This window comes from Castor canadensis, chromosome 11 (assembly GCF_047511655.1).
Source record: "Castor canadensis chromosome 11, mCasCan1.hap1v2, whole genome shotgun sequence".
Taxonomy (NCBI): Eukaryota; Metazoa; Chordata; class Mammalia; order Rodentia; family Castoridae; genus Castor; species Castor canadensis.
The window spans coordinates 28,371,871-28,386,412 of NC_133396.1; the positions used below are offsets into that span (position 1 = coordinate 28,371,871).

The following is a 14,542-nucleotide window of genomic DNA, read 5'->3' on the forward strand; positions in this document are numbered from 1 at the left end:
TTAAAATCAGTATCTAAAGGAAAGATGGAAATTCTTTCCTGCAGTTGCTTCAGAAGCAACAACCAATTCAAAATACAGCCTGAAACATATATAAAGAAAGAATATGACAACAGAGGGAAAATATAAAAAAGTATACCAGAAAAGCAAAATCTTGCAGTGACCACCCACTGCTATCCACAGTCATTTCAATCACTACAGAGGATACTCTCTGTAGGGCTAGAGGTAAATTAGGAAGACTTATTACAACCTGGAGGGAATCCCTTTTCTTGCTCTAATTCCATACTTACAAGGTCAAAAATATTAAGTACAAGGTACAAAAATATTAAGTACAAATGTAATTTCTGGAAAAGAAAATCTTGAAGATGAAAAGCACATTCCTCTGAAAATGGTCCTAATTACAAGTATCAAATTCCGGGTATCTATATAATTTTATGTGAACATAGCTGTGTCAGTTGTATCATTACAAGATTTTTATTAGAAATCTGGCCATTTAGATGAATTAGTTGAGTTTCTTGAACCAAAGAATAGAAATGCTATATAAATTTATCAAATTAATAATGTTGATCTCTGAGGCTATCTAGCAGCCAGCTGACTTTTTACTGAGTCACCCACTCTCCCTCACCATGTCTGTCTTCTTCCTATTGGAAAACCACAAGTATATCTATTATTGCCCTGCATTTCAAATGAGAAAGGAGATGCTTAGAAGGCTTTGGTCCTTGCTTAGCTCTGCACAACTCACATAATGAACTCTAGAGGAGAACAAGAAAAAAAGAGACATAATAGTCAGGAATGAAACAGGTGGTCTGGACACTCCTCTTTCTACCTGCTACTAAATACAGAAACCTCACTGAAACTTCTGGCCCTCTGTTTTTTGTGCCTGAGTGGGTGGGGTCCATACATTGACTCTTCTTGAGAACTTTTTTTCTGGCTCTCCTCACACCTAATAAGTTAAAAATACCTTGAAATATCTTGACTACCTTCCTCATATCCTTCCTTCAATATTCTTGCTTCCTCCCTTGCATATCTCCCCACTGCAATCTTTCAACAGCAGAAGGATAAGGATCATAAATGGGTGTAAGAAAGGTGGGAGAAGATAAGGACTGTCCTCCTTGCTTCGAAACTAAAGTCATGGGTGTTTCTGGCTCTATCCTGTCTTTGGTTCTCTGTCTTCTGCCCCCATGCTGACAGTTTACACTTCACCTGTTATTTTTAGCTTGTGCTTAACTCAATCTATTGAATCCTAACCATGGATGCTACTGAAGTGACATTAGTGACAGCATGCATCCCAGCAAGCTTCCTGCCATGGTCAGCCATTTCATGTTTCCTGTTTCATTAATGTTAAGAAATGGTCCTTCTGTACTTAACCAAATATGGGCAGACAGAGTTTTAGCTCTCAATCCTCCATTCTCCTCTTCCTGATGGAGCCTCCTGTAGGTAGAAGGACCTTGGGATTACAGGCTCAGATGGGAAAAAAAACTGCATTCTGGTTAAGTTGCCACTCACATAATAAATGTTCTGTTTCTTTTTGTTGTTGTTGGGACTGGAGTTTGAACTCAGGGCTTCAGGCTTGAGTCACACCTCCAGTCCAATAATCCAATACATTCTCTCAGTATTCATCCAACAAGTAAATTAAGTAAGTTAGACTGTGGTACTGTTTACAATGCATTTTGTACCATGTTGCAGATGTAGCATTCTAGGAACAACACTAGTTTTAATCCAAATTCTGGTTTTTATTTTTAAAATTGTCACCACGATGTACATATATATGGAGTATAGCATGATAATTCAATGCATGTATATGATATGCAATGATTAAACCAGGATAGTCAGCATTTTCATCTCCTTAAAAAATATTTAAGCACAAAATTCTTTTTTAAAAACCTAAACAAAATAAATAACAACAAATTTTATTTACCTGGAACAAAGCTTCCCTGGACCACCTCCTTGTATGCCCACCAGCCTTCATGGATTTTTGGTGAATTCTGTTGAGCTAAAGGAAAAGCAACAGAAAAGATAGAATAAGGTGATAGTATTGATGCACTATATCCTGGATACCTGAACAAGAAGGATGAACATCCATTAAAGGCCCTTTTAATCCCAAAGCCAAACTATATTAACAATCTTCTTTTCCCTTGTTTTTTTTTCAAATACATCACTAATGTATAAATATGTCAGAGATTTTTATAAAAAGTACATGGATACTTTGATGGTAGTGAAAGAGACAGTAATTATGTATTTATGTTCCATGCAACTTGTGTGACTGTCCTCTTTTCACCTGCCACACACACACACAAAACTGGACTTGAGGAGAGGCAGTTGCATCCACCAGCCAGGCAAGACCCTGAATATGCATTGTTGTGTTTGGAGAGGGTGGGAGTTTTTCTAGAAGGCTGAATGGTATGACCAGCCAGCTTCCTTCAGTTCTCAGAAAAATGAAAACAAGAATATAAATAACCATCATGGCGTATTTTTACTTCAAGGAGAAAAGGGGTATAGTACTCAAGATATTAGGAAATATTATAGGGATCTATGAGGTCATAGTGCTATAACCTCAGAATAATCCTTGATTCATGACAGTTGACAGGTGAATTGGCAAAAGCCCATTACACATGCATGTATATGCCAAAGTCTAGGTGACACATAAATGTGTTGTCCCTTTGTTAACTAAAATACATTCAGTTCTCAGTCACATTGGGGGAAAATAAAATAGATTTAACCATACTTGGAAATTTAGCTTGTATATAGCAGAAGTTAAATCTTCACTTCAATCTTTTTTTGCAGATGTCCTCTTCAAAGTCCTAGCCTCAAGACTCATCATTCTTATTTAGAGAGAATGGTCAGAAGATGATGCATTTGAAAACAAGCTTTGTGTGGACACAGGATTTGCTAAATTCCTTTAGCTTCCAGATGAGTTTGTGGTGTTTAACTCCAAGTGTCTTTTTTCTGCCTATGACACTAAGATCCCTGTAGCCTGAACCCCTGTGGTTGTATGACATAGGGTAAGTAAAAGAGAAGTCTACTTCTGGAACTGCCAGAGGGGCTAGAAAACTTCAGAAACAAATAGAAAATGGACAGAGAATCAGAAAGGGTCTCTCCGTGTAGCCTAGGCTGGCCCCAACCTCTCTATTCTCCTGCCTCTACTACCCAAGTACAGGGATTACAGGCATGCACTGCTACCCCTGGGAAGAACTTATTGAAGGATGTGGAAAGCTATACCTTTTATTTTGCTCAGCATAAATCTAAGCAATGGAGGCATCAAAATACATCAGATTTTCTACTATTCTGTTCCCATGTGGAATGGATGAAGGTCAGATGTTTCCATTGTCTTTGAGGAGGATCCTGAAGGCAGCCAAGCTGACAGCCAGGGCATCTATTCTGAGGCAGTAGGCAAAGGAAGAAGTGACTTCAAAGGAGAGTAGAGGCCAGGTGCCCCTGGCTCATGCCTGTAATCCTAGCTGCTCAGGGTGCAGAGATCAGGACGATCATGGTTTGAAGCCAGCCTGGGCAAATAGTTTGTTAGACCCTATCTCAAAAGAACCCTTCAGAAAATAAAAATGACTTGTGGAGTGGCACAAAGTATAGGTTGAGTTCAAGCCCCAGTACTGAGAAAAAAAGAAAAAAAAAGAAAGAAAGAGAGCAGAGCTTGGGAAGTTCTGTATGACCTGGGACCACATGCAATATTTAATAGAGACTCTTGGAACTTTAGCATTAGAGAGCCTCAGGAGACTTGAAGTCAGCCAAGAGATCTTTAGGCCTAAGCAAATCAAGAAACCAGATCAAGAGTTAAACAACTACAAAGTTCATCAAGTATAGACAAAGGAAATTTCTTTGTGTTACAGAGAAATGGTTTTGAATTCAGAAAGTGTCTAATTTTTTTCCCTTTCTCAAACTTGGCACTGATCCTCCCTCCTTCTCTTCCTCAATTCATCAGAGTCCTCACAGAAGCAAGAGGGGATTCCCAAAGGCTTAGAGATTCTTGAGATCACATGTTACACAATGCATTCAGACCTAATGGCTCTTTTTTGAAATAACACTTCATAATACTCATCTGGAATCAAATTGCATATAATTCACACACAGAACAACCTATCTAAACAAAACAAATCAAAAGTAAACCTTGATATCCTACAAAATGAAATTTTAGCCCAACTCAAATGGTCATGGAGCATGTCCCCAGTCTGGAAAGGATGTATATTTCTACAAGTCTAAAACCAAAGAACTGGGAATATCATCTAATTGTCTGCATGACAAATAAGCCAGGATTAATTTTCCTTATCACAGACAGGAATTTCTGAGTTTTATCAAGATGCACCAACTTTTAACCAAACAGGGTTGTTGCATGTCAATAAACAATTTAATAAATACAGCTTTCTCACTTTATTGTAAGAGTGAGTTTTTGGAGAAACTGTATTTTCTTGCAAATGTTTCATTACTCAAACAAAAGATTCATGCAGCACTCAAAAATTTTCTGCCAAACTAACTTACAAAAAGTTTGTTTAAGGAAAGAGTAGGAAGTACTCTGGAGTTAGTAGGTATAGGTAAGAACTTTCTCAATGAAACCCCAGCAGCACGGCAACTAAGAGATAGCATAGATAAATTGGACCTCATAAAACTAAAAAGCTTCTGTTCATCAAAAGAAGTGGTCTCTAAACTGAAGAGAACACCCATAGAGTGGGAGAAAATATTTGCCAGCTACACATCAGACAAAGGACTGATAACCAGAATATATAGGGAACTTAAAAAACTAAATTCTCCCAAAACTAATGAACCAATAAAGAAATGGGCAAGTGAACTAAACAGAACTTTCTCAAAAGACGAAATTCAAATGGCCAAAAAACACATGAAAAAATGCTCAGCATCTCTAGCTATAAAAGAACTGCAAATTAAAACCACACTAAGATTTCACCTCACCCCTGTTAGAATAGCCATCATTAGCAACAACACGAACAACAGGTGTTGGTGACGATGCGGGGAAAAAGGAACCCTCATACACTATTGGTGGGAATGTAAACTAGTACAACCACTCTGGAAAAATATTTGGAGGCTACTTAAAAAGCTAGACATCAATCTACCATTTGATCCAGCAATGCCACTCTTGGGGATATACCCAAAAGACTGTGACACAGGTTACTCCAGAGGCACCTACACACCCATGTTTATTGCGGCACTATTCACAATAGCTAAGTTATGGAAACAGCCAAGATGCCCCACCACTGACGAATGGATTAAGAAAATGTGGTATCTATACACAATGGAATTTTATGCAGCCATGAAGAAGAACGAAATGTTATCATTCGCTGGTAAATGGATGGAATTGGAGAACATCATTCTGAGTGAGGTTAGCCTGGCCCAAAAGACCAAAATTCGTATGTTCTCCCTCATATGTGGACATTAGATCAAGGGCAAACACAACAATGGGATTGGACTTTGAGCACATGATAAAAGCGAGAGCACACAAGGGAGGGGTGAGGATAGGTAAGACACCAAAAAAAATTAGCTAGCAGTTGTTGCCCTTAACGCAGAGAGACTAAAGCAGATACCTTAAAAGCAACTGAGGCCAATAGGAAAAGGGGACCAGGAACTAGAGAAAAGGTTAGATCAAAAAGAACTAACCTAGAAGGTAACACACACGCACAGGAAATTAATGTGAGTCAACTCCCTGTATAGCTATCCTTATCTCAACCAGGAACACTTGTTCCTTCCTATTATTGCTTATGTCTCTCTTCAACAAAATTAGAGACAAGGGCAAAATAGTTTCTGCTGGGTATTGAGGGGGTGGGGGGGAGAGGGAGGGGGCGGAGTGTGTGGTAAGGGAGGGAGTGGGGGCAGGGGGGAGAAATGACCCAAGCCTTGTATGCACATATGAATAATAAAACAATAAAAAAAAAGTTTGTTTATAGTGTTTGCACATATAATTTAAATAAACTCAATATGATACCTTAACTATACCATAATGGAAAAATAAAAGAAATGTACTTTATAATAATAATAAACTTTTACATTTTAATTTGATATACTATAACAGAGATTATTAACTAGTTTTTACCAATTAAATATATCTCAATGCCTATTTTTTGTAGGGCCCAAATGCTAAGAATACTATTATAGTTTTTAAATGGTTGAAGAAAATCAAAGAATAATAATATGATATGTGAAAAGTGTATTAAATTTAAATTTCAATGTCCAAAATCAAATTTTTGTTGGCCTGTAGCCATGTTCATTTGTTTGTGTATTATTTATGGGTGCCTTCCTTTCCCATGACAATGGCAGAGCTGAATAGCTGCAACAGAAAACATTTTGCTTACAAAACCTAAAATGTGTTGTTTATGATACCTTCCCTTACTGAAAATAATGTTGATTACTAATTTATACACATAACCTCAAAGAGAAAATAAAGGTAATAAATAGTAATGACTTAACTATTACATAAAAGAGAATTGCCAGAATCACAATTTATATTAACATATTATATATTTCAACATGTAAATAGTTTGGCATTATGCACTAGAAGATAAAATGAATGATAAATTGAATACTTGACCAAAACAGGTGCAAATAACACAATTGCATTGCACTGGAGATTTCAGAATCCCTGAATGGTCTTGCTCTCAATGGTGTGGTTTTCCAAAATAAGGAGCAACTCTTAGCAATACCACCTTCTCTTGATTTACATAATATTTTTATTGAAGAATAGTGTGTATTAAAACTTTGTAAGAGATAGTTGTGTTCATATGCAAAATGGAATAGGCTCAGGTAAACAAAACTTTTTTTTCAGTCACTTCAATGTCTGCTGGAACGTGAGATAATTTATCATTGCTTGAAACTGTCTAATATATTGGAAAGCATATAGCATCGATGGCCTCTTTTGGTTAGTGCTAAATGCAACATCTTTCATTATAATCTCGAGAGTCCTCATTAATTTCCCAAATATTTCTCCAGAAACATTTGTTTCTCCAGAAACAGGGATTGTCAGTGACATCCCTGTTCACAATCACTGACCTCTGGGATTATTCACAGCATTATTTTTATCTTCTAAATGAGTTAGGCTAAGATATTACATTGAACAGTAAGTAAAGGACAGTGTTTTATTTAAATAGGTAAAAGACATTTCTTTCCCTGTATATCTAAACTGCATGTATTATTTTGAGTGTTGCCACCCCATTATGTAGTCCACTCATATACCCCGTCTAATTTTTTGCATGCACTTGAGCGCGCGCGCGTGCGCACACACACACACACACACACACACACACACACACACACTCCTCTATAAAGAACACCTATCAGTCTGATGAAAGCCTCAATTTAAGAAGTGTCATTTTAAAAGAAGCCCCTGGATAATTAAAAGTATAGCAATGATAAAATTGTCTCTGAAAGCCTCCATTTTATCCAGAAAGTTGTACAACATTTTACTTGCTCATCATCTCCAATCACTGCTATCTCATTCATACAGAAGTAGAATTGTTTAAGATTTTAGCCGATGAAAAGACAATCAGACTATATGAATAAAGTCTATTGTAAAGTCTTTCCTTACTTATTGTAAGGAAAGAACTGCAGAATGCCTTTTAGCTTTCTTTGATATGCATTGTGGTGAAGGACCAAATTCCCTCTCCAAACAGCAATCAGTCCATATAGAGCCCATTGGATGTCTTATCAATTACAAGCCATGGTAACTACCAGCTAAAGTTGAAGAAATGAATGTATTGTATGTAATATGCTTTCAAATGCCCCTAGATGCCCAGTCTGGACTCAAACTTGTTGGAAATTGAGAAAGACAGGACACACATTTACAAGGCACCTTGCTTAAGTTCTCCTACAGTGCCACAGAGGCTTAGGTTAGCTGGAGCACTGAGAGTATGGCAGGATTCCCATTTTAATGCTTCCTGCCAGACTCCCAGCCATCACCTTATTGTTGTTTACATATGATTTCCAGTGAGTGGGGAGCTGATTGACAATTCCTCAGAGCAAACAGATGAACAGAGAGCAGGTTTAGCTTCCACAAACTTCTCTGCTTCTCTTTGCTTAGGGATCAGAATGTCCTTACTTAACGTGGTACAACCAGTCCCTGGGAAAATCCAGGTGTCTAATAAAATAAATAAATAAATAAATGCATAGACAATAAAAGCTGTCATTACTGCCACAGGGAAAACATACCTCAGTTTTGTTCTCCTTTTCTCATTGTGGCAGTTTGAGAACTTCAGAGTTTCAAAAAAAAAAATCCCAAACTCAGAATTTTGAGAGGCACAGAGTTCTTTAATCATTTTTTGTATAGATGAGTAAACTGAGGCACAAAGAAAGGAGGTCATATTATATAAGTAAGAGTTATTTAGAAAGGAATCAAGTAAAGCAGGTGGACATGGTTGATGTACTTTCTATACATACTCGTTTCTCAAACCTGTTGAAATCACCATAAGAGGAGGACTAATGTAGAAAGGAGAAAAATGGAGGGAATGAACCAATTTCCAGTACAATAATATGTACAAGGAAATGTCATGATGGAATTCTCTGTACAGATATCTTAAGCAAATAAAAATGTCCTTTTCCAAAAATGGAGGCCAGGTCCTATCTGGGAGTTGATGCTGGTGGGAGGGGGAGGATATAATGAAAGGGAGAAGATTATATAGTCGTGTGTTGGGAGCCATAAGCTGCAATCTGACAAGGTTGTTGGGGCTTAGCAGGATCCTGACTGCAAGTGCACCATGTCTCTCACTGAGGTTTTGAGGGAACATGGAGGGGCTCCTTTTGTCTAGAGAAAAGAAACATTAACCTGAAGGTATTTGCTTATGAAAGGTTAGGAACAGGTGACATGTCCTTAGCAACCAGGCCTGGGTTTTGTGTATGTGAAACCAGGCAAAACTAGGCGAAAACAGGGAGGTCTGGGTTTTGTTAGTGAAACTAGGAGGGTCCAGGTTTTGTTTATGAAACCTAGGAGATTGGAGCAAGCATGTTGTTTCTCAGGTGGAGGGCATTGTTTCCCAGAAACTCTCCTTGCATTGTATAACCTCCTACTTTGTACTGCTTATAAGCCTGATGCAAAAATAAAAAATCTGACAGTTGGTCATCATCCTTCTGGCCCTTTCAATATGTGTCTTGTTTGTTCATTCCTTCCCTGAGCCCTTTTGGGTCAAGGACCTCTGTGACCCTGGCAGTCATATACAAAAACGAAAAGAGACCTCATGAAACTGTTCTAAGAATGAGGGGAGAAGGGGGATAAAGGAGAATGATGGAGGGGATGAATTCAACTAAGATATATTTTAAGCACTTTTGTAAATGTCACAATGCACCCCCAGTACAATGATAATATGATAATTAAAGAAAATGAAGGGCAGATAAAACAGGTCCTGTCTGGAGGTTGGAACCAGTGGAATGCAGGAGGACATAAGGGAAGGATGAAGGAGAAGACAAATATAGTGGAAATATTATGTACTCATGCATGAAAACAGAACAGTGAGACCTGTTATAACTATTCTAAGGGGGAGGGCAATACATAGAATGAGGGAGGGGGTGACTCTAACTAAGATATTTGTGAGCACTTTTGTAAATATCACAATGTACCCCCTGTACAACAATAATATGCTAATAAAAATAAAAAAAAAGTCAGCAAACTTTTCCTATAAAGAGCCAGACAGTAAATATTTTAGCCTTTAAAGACCATATGGTCTATGTCCTGACTACTAAACTTTATCATTATAGTACAAAATACACAATATTTTGAATGAATGTGTGTGGATGTGTTCCAATGCAATTTTATTTAAAAAAGACAGAAGGCTGAATTTAGCCTATGGGCCACAGTTTTCTGACTACTGTCTTAGATCTAGAAAGAGATTTTGTTATCTAGTTTGTCTTCTTACTCAAATGTTTAAAAGTGAGCTACTTTAAAGAGAAAATAAGAAATGTGGTTTTATAACTACATATACATGATATCTGATCAATATGTACTGCAGAAAGTCAGTGTAATTCTAAATCTTTTCCAGACTTCTTGGGAGTGGTCACCAGATTCTACACCAAATCCCTATGTCCTCCTCCCTCCCCACCCTGTTTTGATTGAATTAAAACAGCAAAGTTGGAGGGATCTCATAAAAATGGTCTAACAGTCTCAAGCTAAGTTATCCAAACCAAAAGGCACCTGAACAATACCCTCAAGCCCCTTTTAATTCCTTTCACAAGTCTACAAATATGATTCTTGGGAATCACACATGTTTCCACTGACAAAGTAATTGTATTTTCTTATCACTTTGAGATTAACTTTTACAACTCTGCTCTGAAAAATATTTAAATAAATACTTTTCAATCCCTGTCATTACTTGTAAACTGTAAGCAACTTCACAAAGTGAGGCTCAGAGAAAACACAACTGCAAAATGCTTCCATGTGGAAATTGGAGTGGTCTCTTGACAATACCTAAAACTCAAAAGCAACACCAAAGAGTTCACAGCCCAGGTGGGGAAGAAAATGGCACAGTGGGGAATAGAGGATCCCTCACAAGGAATCAGTAGGGGTACAGCAATTGCTCATTAAAACTCCAACACCAGTCAAAAACCATCAAACCCTAACCATTCACATTGTAAAAATTAACTTGTAAGTTCCGCCTCAGTACAATTACACCTGTGCCTAATGGTCCACGACTAGGAAAGATGGAGCCAAATACATGGGGGAAGGCATTTAGAATCCATATGCTGTTGTGGCTACTTGGTTTTAATCTGATAATAAGAGCCCCAGTTCTTTTCCTAAGAACCTACTTTCCTTTTCCCAAGGAAGTAACTCAAAGGAGGAATCATGGAGTCTATTAACCAGAAGAACACCAGATGTCCGTAGGCAAAAAAAAAAAAAAAAAAGAAAAAGAAAAAAATTCTTCTGACATTGGATACATGATACAAAGGACCATATCCCCAGGAAGTCACTGTTTTCCCTTTAATGGCCAATTCTGCCTCCTTAGTGGAAAATGGGAGTGTTGAGAAGACCATGGATCACCACAGGAAATAGGAGAGTCTGCCCTAGTGCCCTAGTGCACCACACAGTACCCACTGGACTGACAGGACTAATGTCCTTCCTCAATTGCTTGACTTTTGTGATTCCTGGTAGGTCTTTCTCTCTTCTGTGTACCCTCAGTATTGTCTTATCCTACATTTGAGCATTTAGATAGTGTCCCACATCTTATCTGTTTCTATGTTATTCTTTCACCCTGACTTGTAATATTCTGAAGGCCACAGAATGTGTTTCATTTAAGAATTCCATTATTTATGCAAAGCTTAGTATATGACAGGTACCCAGTAAAAGTTAGGTGAATGCATGATAAATGTTGGAGTGAAGTTATCTACTACACAAGCTTAGATAAAACCTTCATGCTCCTTGGAAGATTTGGGTGTATATCCAAAGACGTTGGTGTGATGCCTATATTTGTGATCAGTGGTAATGTGGACAAAAGTGTTTTCAAATTGGTTGACAGGCCCACACTCACTTGACAGATGGAAAAGCACCAGGAGCTGACACCCTGTCTGGAGAAATCAAAGCCATGGCAATTCTACTTTTATTTCATGCAGTGCATTTCATTTAAAAATAAAGGGGAGAAATGCCATACCTAAGACCGTTTACATCTCTGCCATTCCATATGTTCCCTGAACTTGTGAGACAAGGCTAGACCTCATTTCTATCTCCTCCCACCCACCTACCATAAAAACTAGACAGAATACTCAGTGCATCAAGGATTGATCGATCTGAATGACAAAGCAACTGCTCTAAACAGAGAAGAAGGGCATGACCTAGAGTCAACTTGCACATTGGACTAAACTTAAGCAAGCTGATGTCAGAATTATATTTGTCTCAGGAGATAAGGAAAGGAGGAGATTGGTGATGGGGCAGCCTGCATTACCTGCACCTTTTTACACTTAGCAAAAGATCATAGTTAAGACACTCAAAGGGAATCAGAGTTGAAAATCAACTCAGGAAACTTGACTGATTATTAGGCTGGTTATTCTAAAATTTCTACAATTTGGATTGACTACATATTGCTATCTTACTTCTGAAAAGCTTTACAATATTAGTACTACCCAGTATACTCATGTATGCTATGTTTATTACTCTCTCATGCTTTGTACCACCATTCCCTGTTTTTTAGTCATTCCATTTTATATACTGCTTCTTCACTTAATCATTTCTTAAAGTCTCACAAATTCTCAGTCCTTTCAGGAAATCACTGATCATTCAAAATCTACCTCAGTCCCTCAGTCTTCCTGAGTTTCAGAATTTTAGTGTCTTCCTTATTTGCTATGTTCATTAATTTAGCAAACATTTATTGAGTACTGATTGTAAGGCAGTGTTCAAATGATACCAATGAACTTTGTTTTCCAAGAAGTTACATTCTACTGCAGGGAGACAGAAAAAAGCAAACAACTGAATGAAAATATAAAAAGGATATTCAACAAAGTATTCCAGAGTGACTGGAAGGATACATTAAATTGTGTGACAGTGATGGCCTTTGAGATTGCGACACAGATTTAAATGACAAACAATATCTGGCCTCCTGAAGATCAACAAGGATAGTATTTCAGGGGAGTTCTAAGTAGGCTGAAAGGAGATTGGTTTTGAAAAAAAAAAAAAAATTAAGGTGGAAAATGTGGGTGAGCCATAGAACATGCCGGGAGAAAGCGATTCCAGAAATGGCCTGCAGATATAGATTGTACCCAGAAAGCTAATGGTGGCTAATGGTCTACTCAGGTGTTGTTGGTGAAGATAGAACACTGTGTTTTAGAAGAAGAGTGACTAGAATTTGCTCATGAGTTGGATGAGAGAAGTTAAAGACCATACCTCAAGGAAAACTCATATATATATTTTTGTCTGAGTGACCAGATATTGCTATTTGTTACAATGACTAAAGTGATTGGGTACAAATGTCTTTGGAGCACAAAGTGAAGTCAAGAGTTCCATTTGAGATAGCAGTGAATATTCACAGCAAGCTGTCTAGTAGGCAGAGGATATAAAATGATTTCTGAAGAAAGAACAAGTTGAAATATATATTTGCAGCTCTTTGACATACAGATGATATTTAAAGCTATGGGTTTAGAAGAGGTCACCAAAAAGAATATGAAATGTGTAGAGAGATCAAAAGGGACTCAGAATAGAGCTCTGGGATATTTAATATTTAGAGGTTGAATACAGGAAGAACATCCACAAAATAAGATTGAGAGAAAGGGGCAATAAGAATGGGGAAAGAAAAGAAACAGCAGAGAAAATAGTTTTCTGGTTCCATTTCTTATCTTTATTTCTCTCTCCCTCTCTTCTCTTTCTATCTTCATCTGTCTCTCTGTTTCTCTAGCACTTTCTCATATATACATAGTATTTTAAATAGTTTCATATTTATAGGAAAATTACAAAGATAGTCCAGAGTTCCCATATATATTCCATACATGGGCTACCCCTATTTTTAACATCTTATGACTATGATATGTTTGTTACAATTTTTACAGTATTAATACATTATTACTTACTAGTCTATATTTATATTTCCTATGTTTTTAACTAATGTTCTTTTTTCTGTTCAAGATCCTACATTGTGATATGTCTCTTTAATATCTTCATGATTACAATAATTTTATTTATTCATATATTCTTAATTTCTTTTTTCTATGAGCTTGCCTGTTTGACTAAGTTAAAGTTGTTTCAGGTGTAAATGTTATGATTTGTCAACTGCAATACAACACATATAATAGATATACTGGTGTTTAATAAATATTTGTATAATAAGCCTAGGAGGGAGAGAAAGAGAAGAAAATCTCTACTTAGAAATGCTTCATAAATCTCAAAGGAATAATTAACTTTCAGACCACTGTCCACTTTTTCCTTGAGTTACTTTTCATGATAAACAGTTCTTAAGAATTTAGGAACAGTGTAACTCAATAACAGTGGATCACAAAAGAAAATGGACAAAAAATTATCTCTAATTTACTTAATTGTAAGATGTACCCATAACTTTGTTTTCTGTTTCTTTCAATAAATATCACTTCTTTGGTTGTTTACCCATTCTTGTTTTTTTTCCCATTCTTGTTTTTAAGGTGCAAATAATATCCCCTTTAGTAGAGATATAATTTACCAATTATCCACTTCCTATTGGCCTTCAGTTTTAATATTGTAATTAAATTTTTCAAGTCTAGAGCTTCCCTTACTCCCCCTTATTTTAGAACCTTTCTTAAAAACACAGATGCTCAAATAACGGTCAAGGGATATAGATCTGTATGTTAAATTGTTTTGCAAAAATGTTATACAAATCTGCTTTGCTACAGTAATGCAAGTAATATATTCTGAAAGGAAAATTTGGGGTTCCCTCAAGACAAAAAATAATGATTGAATATTAACCCATTTAAAAATTTTTATTTCTGGATAATTAAGCAGCTAATCAAGAAGTGTGACTACTCCAATGAATGATTTTCTTCTGTCACAAATTCATCAGTTAGGATACATTTCATATTCATTTTTTACTACTATTAATCATTTTGGAATCAGGTCTAGATATATTCTCCATAAATACTGCAGTTCAATTTGGTAGTAGTC

General features: G+C 36.8%; 1 protein-coding gene across 2 annotated transcripts in view; it reads right to left on the bottom strand.

Annotated features, from left to right (window-relative positions):
- The window catches only part of Ca10 (carbonic anhydrase 10), a 502,636-nt gene that overhangs the window by 419,600 nt on the left and 68,494 nt on the right, over positions 1-14,542 (bottom strand). For both annotated transcript variants that reach the window (XM_074046081.1, XM_074046083.1), the window contains exon 3: positions 1,916-1,990. In XM_074046081.1, coding sequence (XP_073902182.1) covers positions 1,916-1,990 — 75 coding nt within the window. The remainder of the gene's footprint in view (positions 1-1,915; positions 1,991-14,542) is intronic.